The following is a 13,732-nucleotide window of genomic DNA, read 5'->3' on the forward strand; positions in this document are numbered from 1 at the left end:
CACTTGCAAAATAGTACGGCTCCCTTGAATTCAAAAGAGGATCTGTACGAGGTAAAAAAAAACAGCAATAAGAAACAAGAGTGATCCCAAATAAAATTAAATTACGTATCTGTCATTGCATAGATTGTTTATTTTCCTTTGAGTTAAGTCGTCGCAGATTAATTTATTCTCATAGTCGAGGAAATGATAGATACCGCTTCTCTCAGCATAGCTTGGAGATCGACTTTCACATAACAATCTCATAGTCGAGGAAATGCCTGATTTACATCGAATGTTATGTGTGTTTCCGCTGTCGACTATTAACTGTAAAAGGTAGTGTCAACTTTGTATAAAAGTATATACTTGTACAGAATTAGAAAATATATCGGTTAATCATAAAAATATTATGTGCATGGGCAGTATGACGGCACGTTCTGACTCTCCAAAATATTTTATGAAAAAATATAGTGAGATATGTGTTGGTAACTTGAAATAGATTTTTACCGTGTTATATTATAATCAAACCTCTTTTAGCTTTTCAAAATCAAATCTCAATCTTTATTATGGGTTGCGTGATCACGAAGTTCGTATCATGCAGTAATTTTTCAAATATCTAAGGAGAAGGCAACCCTTGGTAATCCTTCAATCAAATATTCAAAACGCAAATAATCAAATCACTTGGTTAATTATTATTTTTTCACCTTATTATTCCTGTTATTATTAAAATAAAACCAAGAAGGAAATCATGGCTAAGGTTCAAAATACAAAAAAAAAAACTTGAAAAATGATTATAAAATTATGATGAATAACAAAAATTAAAAAAGATCCTTGTTTGATGTTCAACTTTTATACACTGTATATAAAGACAACTAGATAGTGCTAGTGATAAACCTAAATTTAACGAGCCTAAAAAACCTTGAAAACCACCTCACTTGGGCTTAGCCAAGAAAATAACCCAACCTCTCTCAACCTTTATTGGGTTTAGCCAAGCGAAGGACCTAATCTTCCTTGGGTTTAGGTAAAGAAAGGGTCCACCATATTTTCATCGATATTAATATTGTATAAAAGATAAAATCTAAAAGTCTTCTACGGGCTCACCATATTTCAATCAACATTAATATATATGTCAAGGATATTTTTCATCAACATTAATACATATGTCAGAGATATTTCTCCTCATGAAAAATATCAGGGCAATATTACGCTTTACCTCCTTTTCTCCATAAAAACTCATGGGCTATAAATAGATCATGAATCATTCAACCAAGAAAGGTTCGGAATCTCCATTCTCTATTGTTAATTTTTTCTAGAGTATCTCTTTGTAATATTATTATAATTTTCTCTAAAAAAACCATTGATTTAATCATCAGAGAGTCTCTAAATTCATCAAAAGAAACCTTGTGCAGGTATCGGGCACTCGCCTCTAGTCACTTTAGCTAGGGAGAAGGAATTAAATTGTCAGAACCAAGAGATTAACCAATTATCCAAGACATAAGCCTTGTCTCCAAGCTACTTAGGTTTTTTAGAACATCATCATTGGTCATGTTTGTGGGAAACTGATCAAAAAGCTGTTAGTTTCATTCTAATGAGATTTCCAAGTCATTTTATGACACACAACCATAACACACTAGGGCTAGAACACTTGATGAATCTATGTGTTACCGTGAGCTTTTTTGCCCATTTGAACTTCCAACGACTTATCACCAAATGCAACCCCCATCACTCGAGCTGTGTTGGTCGCTTAGGGAAAAAAATCAAGTTTTTCCACCTTAACAAATCTTGGCACCTACAGCATCCCCATCCTTGGAAGGGATTGACTAGGGGTCTCTCTAGTGCAATAACACTACTCTCCAAGGGATGGATCAAAAGGTTCCCTAGAGTCCAACAAATCACCTTAAGATATATTATCCTTAATAGGAAGTAAATTTATTTTTTAATTAAAATAATTATCTCTCTGAAATATTTTTTCTATCTGCATATCTTTAATAGGGGCTTGTGAACTTTTACATAATCTCATTGGAAGAGTTTCTCTCTAGTATGATTGCATAATCTCATTGGAAGAGGTTCTCCCTAGTATGGTTGCATAATCTTCTTGGAAGGGTTCTTTTAAGTATGATAACTCCACCCTTCATGATGGCTTGAGATGGACAACCTCAACAAAGCAACATGACCCTTGTTCTATGGTTAAGTATATACCACCATGGCTAACTGGAACTCGGAGAGCTAACACAACTCTCCAGATAGGCTCCAAGATCTTCTGCTATCTTCAGGGATGATCTCGAATCTCCCACTCTTAGGTTTGATCTCTCTCTAATAGGGGGTTTTACGCCCCTTGTCCTTGTCAAGGAGGCTACAGACCGCCCACTCTTAAAAAATGCAATAACTCTTCAAAGAAGGAACTGACTTGGTTTTCCTAATGCAATAACATCACCCTTCTTGGATTTCCCCTAGCCACTTAGAAATTATCTATGTACATGCTCTTCCTCAATGAGTTTCTCCACCTATTATAAGTTTTTTTTTTCTCTTCTAAGTATGGGTTTCCTCATGGTCCACCTCTACGCATTTAAAAGTTCTTTTTTCAAACATAGTGCACACTCCTGCACATGGGCTCTTTAGTACATTAATCGAGGTTTTCACCCCACTTCTTATGCAAAAAAATCAATAAACTCATCGGACCGGGTACTTTTACAATTCTTTGCATATAAACATCACAAAGACTTGGATGGTTACTGACAAATCTAATTTTAACATGCCCAAACCCCCCTAAAAAACCACCTCCCTTGGGCTTAGCCAAGGGAATGGCTCACTATTTTTTCATCAATATTAATGTTGTGTAAGGTATAGTATATAAAAGTTTTCTAATAACCCATTATATTTTCATCGATATTAATACATATATCAAATATATTTTTCCTCATTAAAACTATATGGGCAATATTATGCTTTAGCATTTCCTCTGCATAAAAAGACTTATGAGCTATTAATAGACCATGAATTCTTTAATCAAGAAAATATTTGTAATCTCTATTCTCTACCGCATGTTTATTTACATAGTATCTTTCTGTAATACTATTGTATTTTTTCTCAAAAAGTCACCAACTTAAGTATTAGAGAGTTCTCAAATTCATTTAAGGAGACTTTTTGCAGGTATCAGACACTTGTCTTTAGCCACCTTAACTAGAGAGAATGGATCAGATTGTCAGAATCAAGAGATTAATCGATTATCCAAGATATAAGCCTTGCCTCCAAGCTATTTGAATTTTTTAAGACATCATCAGCCGAGATACAAAAAATTGATATTATATTGAATTTAAAAGTTGAGGTTGTGTTTTATCTAGAAGACTGTTTATTTGTCATTATAGTAATTTTTTATTTTCAAATTGTTTTCGCTCATAACAACATTGAATTTATGTTTTAAAGTATTTTTTAATAATTTTGGTGTTAATGTTAAAAATAAAAAACCTAAAAAATATATAATCTTAATGTATTTTTAATTAAAAAATATCATATATCAAAATATGGCTTCACTATCCAATGGGCTTTTAATGTTATATTCATAACACTTCTCACTTGTATTCCATCTTTTAATGGCTGTCAAATATTTTGGGCGGCATGATATTTGTTGGGCTATTAAACTCATTTGAGGCTAATATCATGTAAAATTTAACAATTGAGTTTGGATTCCTTCTAGAAATCGTAAATCTTATGGTGAATAGTTAATTCTCAATTTTATATATTATTTATTAGAATTTATTTATTCAATATGAGATGTGTTTATTTAACTATAAATTATTAATAAACTAACCCTTAATTATTATTAAAAATAAAATAAAAACTAACTAACTAACTAACTAACTAACTATATATATAAACTAATTTTTGTATTGTTTCCTTATTTGAAATAAAACCTCTTTGTAAAAAGTCTATTATTATTTTATTTTACCAGAAATGAGCTTTATTAACTCGACACGGGTCTTGAAAGATGCTCTCAAACGTTAATCATCAAAACAACACACGGTAACTCCTAATTCACTTTATATATATATATATATATATATATATATAATAAACAATTTAGAAAAAAATAGAAAAGAAAAAAAAATCATATCTGCATTCAAGTGGCTGCTGCTTGTGTGAAGACCCTTAAAAAATCAACATTAGAATTAGTTACTACTGTCAGCATCAGCGCATGAAATCACAAGCCTCGTCAGGACTTGCCACCACCAACTATCACACCCAACCATATATAAACCAAGATGGTTAAATAAAAAAAAATAATAGTTTGAGGACTTAAATAACGTAAAGGTTAAGGGTTAAATCCTTGCTGACCAATTAATTTTGGAATCAATTAGTTAGAAATAAAATAGAGGGGAGACCTCAGTTTAACAACTGATGTATTATTTCATTATCAATTGAATCCCTAATCTTTTTGTTTTATCAATTTGGTCCAAGCATAATATCATGTCTAATTTTCAAATTATGGATTTGGGTTATTAAAGCTTGACATTAACAATGGCTTTCTCGTTTCTTTGTTTATGGACTTGGGTTTTTAATATCCTTTGTTTTGAAAAAAAAAAAAAAGCAAGGTTGGGCTATTGGTTCTTATAGCCCATTTGGACCAAGCTTGATTTTATATCAAGGAGCCCAGCCCGTGAAGTTTGGGCTAAGCCTATAAAGGGTTTTAAGGTGATGTTTAGCTTGACCAATGTTTGTCAAAGGAAGATGCATCATTTGTGCTTTTAAAATTTGTTTTGCAAACATGTTCCATTAAAAATTTCAATCCTTGTATTTTTTTTCAAATAAAATCTTAGTTTAAATTAAATTAAATTTAAATTTTTAAAAAATCATCTTGCAATTAATTTTAAGTTCCTTATATTTTTTTTATCCTTTAATATTTAATATTTGAAATTATAACTATATGTGAGGTGCTTTTTTCAGTATTAAATAAATCATTTTTCTTCAACAAAAAAAATATTTCTTTCAAAACTACAATTTTATTTCAAATTGCATATGGCTAAGTTTTGTTTGGCAACCACGCTACATTAAAAATTTCAAGCCTTGTATTTCTTTTAATATTTAAAATTATGATTTACATACGAGATACTTGTTTAGTATTAAATAAACTAGTTTCCTTCCACAAAAAGAAATAAAAATTTTTCTTTTAAAAATAAAATTGTATTTTAAATTTCATATGGCTAAGTTTCTCAAAAATAAATTATATTTGCATAATTTAGCATACTAAAAAATCACAAAAATAATCTTTTTTTATGTATATTAGATTAATAACTAGTTTATTAAAATCATGAGAACTTGACCTACATTTCAAAAACACCATAAACTCATTTTGTTTCTTTTAATAAACAAGATCATGAGTTTATACATCAAACGTATTTCTGATATTGAATAAAAAGATAATTTGTTTTTATTTTTTTACTATAAAATAAATGGGTTTGACTCATAAGATTATGGTCCACTTTACGGGGGTGGACCAACTTTAACTATTAAACATACCAATGATTAGAAAACACAACAATACTTTAATTTATATCAAATAAATAAACAATAAAGTGTACTAGGAATGATATGTTTTTTTATATATATAATCAGTTCTTCTATATAGATTCTAAAACTAATTAGGATTTTTAATTATCAAAATAATAGATAATAACTCTAATTTTTTTTACTAATAAAAAACAAAAATTTCTTGTTTTTTCTATCCATTATTATAAAAATCCTGAATTAAAAAAATATTCATTATAACCCTACACACATGCAACATTTATATTAAAAAAAGTTAATTCAACCCACAACCTAACACGGGTAACTTATCTCATAGTTAGCTAGCATCCATCATTCATCACGTTTAGTATTTGTTTTAAACTCCTTGTCAGTTTTTTCCTATTTTATTTAGGCTCCAAATTCATTACATTTAGTTTTTCAAGAAATCATTTTATATTACTTTAGGCTTACGATCGTTTTATCTTCGAAATTAATTTTTTTATTTTATTTTTTATCATGAACGTTTATGGAAAAAGAGGCAAAAGGACCTTTTGAAAACCATGATGAGAAATAAGACTTTATGTACGTACTTGGTCTTAGGACTTATGAACATAGTATTGTCTATCTTTTTTTATAAATAAAATAAATAGAAAATGTGTTGTTAGCTAGAGAGTTGTCAAAAAAATCAAACCCAAAATGCTATTTTTTAAATATATTTTTATTTAAAAACACCATTATAACTTAAAAAAACTAATCTTTCACTTGAAAACACCTAATTGATAAAAAATACAAAATTAAATTGAATTTTTTTTGATAAATAAATCATCTCAACTCTTGAAACAGATTGTAGAGAAGATTTTTATTTCTAGAGAGAGAGAGAGAGAGAGAGGAGCAAGGGTTGAATATATCATTAATTTTAGTATTAAAGAGAATTTTGTTCTTTAGAATGAAGAAAAACTTATTATTAGTACAGGGGCTTCCGTGTATTTCACTTCCGCCTCTTGAATTTCCCGCAATTAGTTCATTAAATTATTTGATATATTATTAATTAGCAAGGTACATATATAAAACCCTACCCTTGCTCTCATACAGTTCTTCTACTCTCTCTCTCTCTCTCTCTCTCTCTTTTATATATATATATATATATATATATATATATATATATAACTAAAACGTTGAGAGTTGATTTTTTTTTAATCGAATTATTATAAAATTTGTGTCATAGCTCTATGTTCAACACGTGGAAGTAATGTGGACTTGGGGGCACCATATTCTTTTCTCAACAAACAAAAAGGAAGATTAAAATATTATTTTAAACGTTTTAAAACAAAGTGGTGCCTCTTCAATATCATGAGTTGGAGTTGTACTAATTTTAATATTTCCAATCATATAATAAAATAAAAGATTAATTTGATCTGGGAGGTTGATATACTGACTAAATATCAATTGAATAATTGGATAGAAATTTTTATTTTATAAAGTTTAAGAACATTACTAAAAGGTTTTTAACCATCTATTTTTTTTTTGGGGTTTCTAACCTAAAATGAAAGCTTGAGCCGATAAACCTATATATGTACACACACATTTTTTCTGTCTCTTTTGTTTGTATTTGATTGCCTTTTATCTTTACTCTTTTTTTTTCCTTTTTTTCTCGGTGGTTAGTTTCTTAAAGAGGGGATATATTGTGGCCATCGTGGGAGGTGAGAGGCGGTGTCTATCATTACCAGCACAATGACCACCCATCTCCGGCTGATTAAAGGACAAGGTGGTGGTAGGTGTTATCCTACTTGGCATATGGGTGTTGTCTTCCAGTCAAAAACGTAACATGCGCACGCACCTACTTCACCACCGATCTCCATTCTCTACTATTTTTTAAAAGAATTCAAATTAGGTGATCAAAGATTATAATAAAAAAACATCGTTAAAATCCCACCCTAAAACACATGGCAACCAATTTATTGGGGCCCTATATATATATATATATATATATATTCGGATACGATTAGCATATCATTAAATAAAATCTGCTTTCTTGGATTGTGTTAGTGATAAAGAGTGAAATCCCCATCAACTCCCTCTCACCGGTTCTCCTCTATCATCACCTCCTTATATATTACCTCAACCTAGAAGCAAAACCAAGCACTTACCTTTTTGCTTCCAAAAAAAGAAAAAGAAAAAAAAATCTCTCTTTCATTTCTCTCTCTTTCCAAACAATGGAGGCCAGTAAGGATCAAGTACAAGAATTCATTTTCAGGTCCAAACTCCCTGATATCTATATCCCAAACCACCTCCCTTTACACACTTATTGCTTCGAAAAGCTTTCCCAATTCAAAGACAACCCTTGCTTGATCAATGGCCCTACCGGTGATATCTACACTTATGCGGATGTTGAGCTCACATCACGCAAAGTTGCCTCTGGCCTCTACAAGTTAGGCCTCCAACAAGGCGATGTTATATTGCTCTTGCTCCAAAACTCGCCAGAATTTGTTTTTGCATTTCTTGGAGCGTCGTTCATTGGCGCTATTAGCTCAACTGCAAACCCTTTCTATACTTCAGCTGAGATCGCAAAACAAGCAACAGCATCAAAGGCAAAGCTGATAATAACACAAGCAGCTTACGCCGAGAAAGTGCAACAGTTTGCTCAAGAAAATGATCATGTTAAGATAATGACCATCGATTCTCTTACAGAAAACTGCTTGCATTTCTCAGAGTTGACAAGCTCTGATGAGAATGAAATCCCTGCTGTCAAGATTAAGCCTGATGATGTCGTGGCACTCCCTTATTCGTCAGGGACTACAGGTCTCCCTAAAGGTGTCATGTTGACTCATAGAGGGCTTGTTACTAGTGTGGCACAACAAGTTGATGGAGAGAACCCTAATCTCTATTTTCACGAGAGGGATGTGATTCTTTGTGTGCTGCCTTTGTTCCACATCTATTCACTCAATTCCGTATTACTTTGTGGGCTAAGAGCTGGTTCAGCAATTTTGCTTATGCAAAAATTCGAGACGGTTTCATTAATGGACCTTGTACAGAAATATAAGGTGACAATTGCGCCACTCGTGCCCCCTATCTTTCTGGCAATTGCAAAAAGTCCAGTCTTTGATCAGTATGATCTTTCTTCGATCCGGACAGTGCTGTCTGGCGCAGCACCGATGGGGAAGGAGCTTGAGGATACAGTCAGAGCTAAGCTGCCTAATGCTAAACTTGGACAGGTAGTTATATCATATATTACGATATATCATGGATTATCATTTACATATGTACATAATTTCTTTTCTAGTTCTACACCACATTACAAGAAAAAACTTATAAATAACTCTTGGATTATAATGTTTTTTATATAGTATTTAGTTTGTTTAGATATTTGAGATTTGTTGCTAGATTTGAAAATTTTTTATGGTGCTCAAGTTGTAATTATAGAATACTTACAACATAAGAAAAATATAGACACAAAAAGAAATGAAAAAAAATCACATCAGATATTGATAAGAATTCCTTTTTTTTTTTTATTTTTAAGATTAGTTTTTTATTTTCTATATATATATATATATTTTAAAGATAGTGGGTAGGAAAATTAATAATCCCATTAAAGTTATCAACCATAATTAGGTTTGGCATGGCCACACTTCAACACTCTGTAAATTAATTGCTGGGGGTCATGGGCTAAAAACTAATCAATTACAAGGATAAGCAACTCTTCGTTTTCCCATTGACGCACGCCAAGTTTATATGCGTAGGGATATGGAATGACAGAGGCAGGGCCCGTGATAGCAATGTGCTTAGCTTTTGCAAAGGAACCCTTTGAGATTAAATCTGGCGCATGTGGGACTGTTGTTAGAAATGCAGAGATGAAGATTGTCGACCCGGAAACCGGTGACTCCCAGCCGCGAAATAAAGCCGGCGAGATTTGCATTAGGGGTTGCCAAATAATGAAAGGTACGCATTTCTACCATTTTTCTATAACGTTTCCTTGCTTCGTTGCATGTTCAACAGGATTAAAAATCTGGGAGAGCCAAGATTTTTTTTTTAAATTTCTATAGTAGTAAAGAATAATTTTATCCTTTCAGGGTGGAAAATGGATTTTTTTTTTTAAAGTAAAACCTTTCTAAGCGACGAAATCTCATGTACCACACAACTTTAAAGAAAAAGTCATGAAAGTCTCCATCGATTTGGGAGTAATTAAGTACGTTAAAATAAAATAAAATAGATTTTTCTATTTTTTTTTAATTTAATATGGATATCAGGACCAGCTTGCGCGTACCTCAACTAATTATACGAGCCCTGAAATTAACAACTATATAAACCTCCAGTGTCCATGATCAACTTTATTTTATTTGCACGTTAAAGTGTATATGCGTGATTGGCAAATGACAAGCATGACCCTACCGACGTTAATCGAAAAGAAAACGTTAGGTCCACCGTTCCCACCAACCCTTTGTAGGGTATGGTTTATAAATAGGGGACTTTTTTTATTTTTCAACCGTTTAGATAATTATAATTGGATTACTGAATTAAGCCCTAAAATTCAAACATGCACATACCTATCAATTAATTATTTTATTAAAAATTCCCTGTTTTCCCCTAGCTATCAAAAGATTATTTTTGGGCGTGGGTCCATTTATACCAATTAGTAGATAAGAGGGACATCTGGACCACTGTCTGATGTCCACCACTGACCATGTTATGCGTGGCTGCTGGTGCGACTTTTCTTATGATGTTGTATAAAAAAGCTTTCTAGTGTCTTTATTCAAGTTACGGGTTATGTTTTTACAAATGATGGGCCTTAGGCTTCCACAGAAATGGGCCGTAGTTCTTCCTCCACCTATTTTTTTTCATAGAGAATTTAGTGTTCATTGTGGTACAAGTTTTAAAAACTTTTGATTTATTTTTGTTTTAAATAAATTATTTTTATAGTTTTGTATGGTTTTGATTTACGGATATTAAAAATAAATTAAAAAAATACTATTCTAATATATTTTTAAATAACAAATATTTTATAAAGCTACTACTATAATCACCCCTTTAATTCGTTTCACGCTTTTCTACGTCCTGAAAATTTACGTTGTTTTAGTAAACCTGTATGTTTATGAACTACGCATGCCGAGCGGGAAATATTTTCCTTTGTGAGATGATCCATGAGTACAGAAAGTACTCTTCTTTCAACTAGAAAATATATAATAACTCATGATTACTAATTAATTACAGTGTTTTTTTAGTAAAAAGAGAAGGATCAGGGTGAACATGATTACGCGGAAATGTTACTGGTGTGTATTTGGGTTTGAGTTGTGAGTTGGTTTAATTTAAAAATATTTTTGAAAAAATTTAAATTATTTATTAAATTATTTTTTAATATTTTCAGATTATTTTGATGTGATAATATTAAAAATAATTTTTTAAAAATAAATAAAAAATATTTTAAAAAATAACAATTATTACAATAAAAAAAAATCCTGAATAAGTGCATCAAACAGATATAAAGAAACTTAAACCAAATATATTGATGTTGTCCCATGAAGTCATTTTACTAAGAAGGATTAAGAATATGTTTGGACTGTGTTTTAAAAAAATTAATTTTTTTGTTAAAATTTAATATATTTTGTATGTTTTAAATCGTTTTGATGTACTGATATCAAAAATAATTTTTAAAAAATAAAAAACATCATTATATATTTTATTATAAAAAATTATTTAAAAAATAACTACCGTTAAATACTCTTTAAGTCATGATGGTACTACAACCAGTTCAAATTTAAAACTCGGTAAATTGAGTGAACAATTCTACCTCAGAGAAAAGGAAAAGAAATTAATTAATGGGAAGTAAAATAAAAGCATCTGAAAGGAGATGTTTTTTTTTTATTGTAAAAAAAGGGAAACAATAATTTAATTAATATTCCCCTAAAAATATGAATATATGTTTCTGATTGCTTTTGGTAGGTTATCTAAATGATCCTGAGGCCACTGAAAGGACGATAGACAAAGATGGATGGTTGCACACGGGAGATATTGGATACATTGATGAAGATGAACTCTTTATCGTGGATCGTTTGAAAGAATTGATCAAATACAAAGGTTTCCAAGTAGCACCTGCTGAGCTTGAAGCAATGTTGATTGCTCATCCCAACATCTCTGATGCTGCTGTCGTACCGTAAGTTCTTATTTTATTAAATAACGTGTACATATTCAACGAGTTCTTGTATATAATTCTAGTATTAGTTAGTTTCTAGGTATTTTCCATTAACATCTATCTATATAATTAGTAACATTTCTTTAAATTTTTGGGTGTTTCAGCATGAAAGATGAAGCTGCCGGAGAGGTTCCGGTTGCTTTTGTGGTGCGATCAAATGGTTCCAAGATCACCGAGGATGAAATCAAACAATATATCTCAAAACAGGTACTAACATTTGATAAATCAATTAATATATACTCTTTTAATTCCACTCTTAAAGTAAAGTTTTTGAAGAACAAAGTTATAATAGATTAAGAAAAATCCAGTACAATATTCACAACCCTAGAACCAGTTACACAAGCCCCAGAAAACTAGATGGCACCTTGATATTGCCCATGTCCACACTGCTCTATGAGATTAAAAAAAAAAGAAAAGGGTTCTCTCTCTTAAGATGCTCATCATGTTCCTCTACTCAACATTGAAGCGCTCAATATGTTCCCTTGACATCTTACACTCCATGGCGTACGTAAGTGATATGGCAGCTAGCTTAATGATTCATTAATGATACGATTTTTCCCAAGCCAAAAACTTGAAACCTATATTATCTGTCTAAAAAGCATATTGATAAATTAATGATACGGTTTTTTTATTAGAATTTATCCCTTACAGTCTTTCTGGATTATGTACACATTTTGATGATTAAATTGGTGTGATGATTTATTGTACAGGTGATCTTTTATAAGAGAATCGGTCGGGTTTTCTTCACGGAGGCCATCCCCAAGGCCCCATCGGGAAAAATCTTGAGAAAGGACCTCAGAGCAAGGGTTGCAGCTGGTGATATTCCACATCAGATTCCTAGTACGACATCTATGCAAAACCAGCATTAGTTTGAAGTTCAGAGGCAAAATGCATCTGATGTGTTTTTCTTTCCTTAGCGGCCTCCATCCAAAAGGGTTTCAAAAGGGAGAGGAGAATATGTAAACTTGATGATTTCAGAGCCTTCAATTTTCAATTGTTGCTATCGACCTAAACTATATATGAAGCTTGGTGAATAGAAGAACGAGATTTGTATTAATTAATGGAGGCTAGCGTTGCAAAGTCAAACCATTCTTCTTAGCTAACCTCCTTCTTCAGTGTCAAAATAATGAATATGCAAATTTCTCCAACGTTTTTTTTATATATAAAAATTCTAATTACAAATTAAGAAATTTATGCATTTTTTAAATAAATAAATAAATAAACTATATTTGTCAACAAATAAAAAAAATGTTAACATGTCTATTCTGCTCGCCTCGCCATGAGTCGAATAACTTTTTTCTAATGCAAAAAAATGAATAAATAAGTGTTGTTAACACTTTTTTTGAAATGAAAAAAATATAATTGTAAATAAAAAAATTAGTGTTTACATATAATAAAATAAAATGATGATCATTTATGTTAATAAATACAAAAAAATATTAACGCAACACCACGTGTAGGATCTTAAATTAATTTTAAATATAGTAGAGAAATAGGACCACGTCGCGAGTGTGTTTCGCTATATCATGACTCTCTAAACTAAGAAGGTTTTTGTCATTGCAGTCCAACTATATTTTGGAATTTTTTTGGCTTCAAATTATTTTTTTTTTTGTGTTTTTGAATCTTTTTGATTTGCTAATGATAAAAATAAAAAATAAAAAATATCTTAATGCATTTCCAAGCGAAAAGTACTTTGAAAAAAAACATCTACCATTAAAAAACATAATGACACTGTTTATGCTAAACAAAATAAATCTTTTAGTGTATGAACCAATAAATTGAGAAAGAGCAGCTAATGCCATTCAAATTCTCAAATAGAAAGATAATTAATCTCATAAAAGTAAAAGGTAGATAAATATGATATTTAACCCCCCAACTTTTTCTTTGATGCACATGCTATTTTTTTTCCTTGAAGGTCACCTTTTCTTACCTAGAATACATCATTTTTATTTTTTAAAAATTAATTTTATTTATTTAAAACATAAGAAAAATAAATTTATAGATGAATTAAAATGATCTTTAAAATATTAAATACATACAAAATTATTAAAAAACAATCACTATTTAAAA

General features: G+C 30.8%; 1 protein-coding gene across 1 annotated transcript; it reads left to right on the top strand.

The window, feature by feature from the left end:
• The first annotated feature begins 7,595 nt into the window (after positions 1 to 7,595).
• LOC133673728 (4-coumarate--CoA ligase 2-like) lies at positions 7,596 to 12,810 on the top strand. The gene is made up of 5 exons (XM_062094602.1): positions 7,596 to 8,690; positions 9,216 to 9,414; positions 11,413 to 11,623; positions 11,767 to 11,869; positions 12,373 to 12,810. Exons 1-5 carry the CDS (start codon positions 7,692 to 7,694, stop codon positions 12,529 to 12,531), a joined length of 1,671 nt encoding a protein of 556 aa, XP_061950586.1. The 5' UTR covers positions 7,596 to 7,691; the 3' UTR covers positions 12,532 to 12,810.
• Positions 12,811 to 13,732: the final 922 nt, after the last annotated feature.

The sequence above is a fragment of the Populus nigra genome, chromosome 15, assembly GCF_951802175.1.
Source record: "Populus nigra chromosome 15, ddPopNigr1.1, whole genome shotgun sequence".
Taxonomy (NCBI): domain Eukaryota; kingdom Viridiplantae; phylum Streptophyta; class Magnoliopsida; order Malpighiales; family Salicaceae; genus Populus; species Populus nigra.

Excerpts from the sequence above, each read along its gene's own strand:
- LOC133673728 (XM_062094602.1), top strand. The coding sequence starts at position 7,692 with ATGGAGGCCAGTAAGGATCAAGTACAAGAATTCATTTTCAGGTCCAAA. Across the intron at positions 8,691-9,215 it reads CTAATGCTAAACTTGGACAG|GGATATGGAATGACAGAGGC; the intron begins GTAGTTATATCA and ends TTATATGCGTAG. Across the intron at positions 11,624-11,766 it reads TCTGATGCTGCTGTCGTACC|CATGAAAGATGAAGCTGCCG; the intron begins GTAAGTTCTTAT and ends TGGGTGTTTCAG.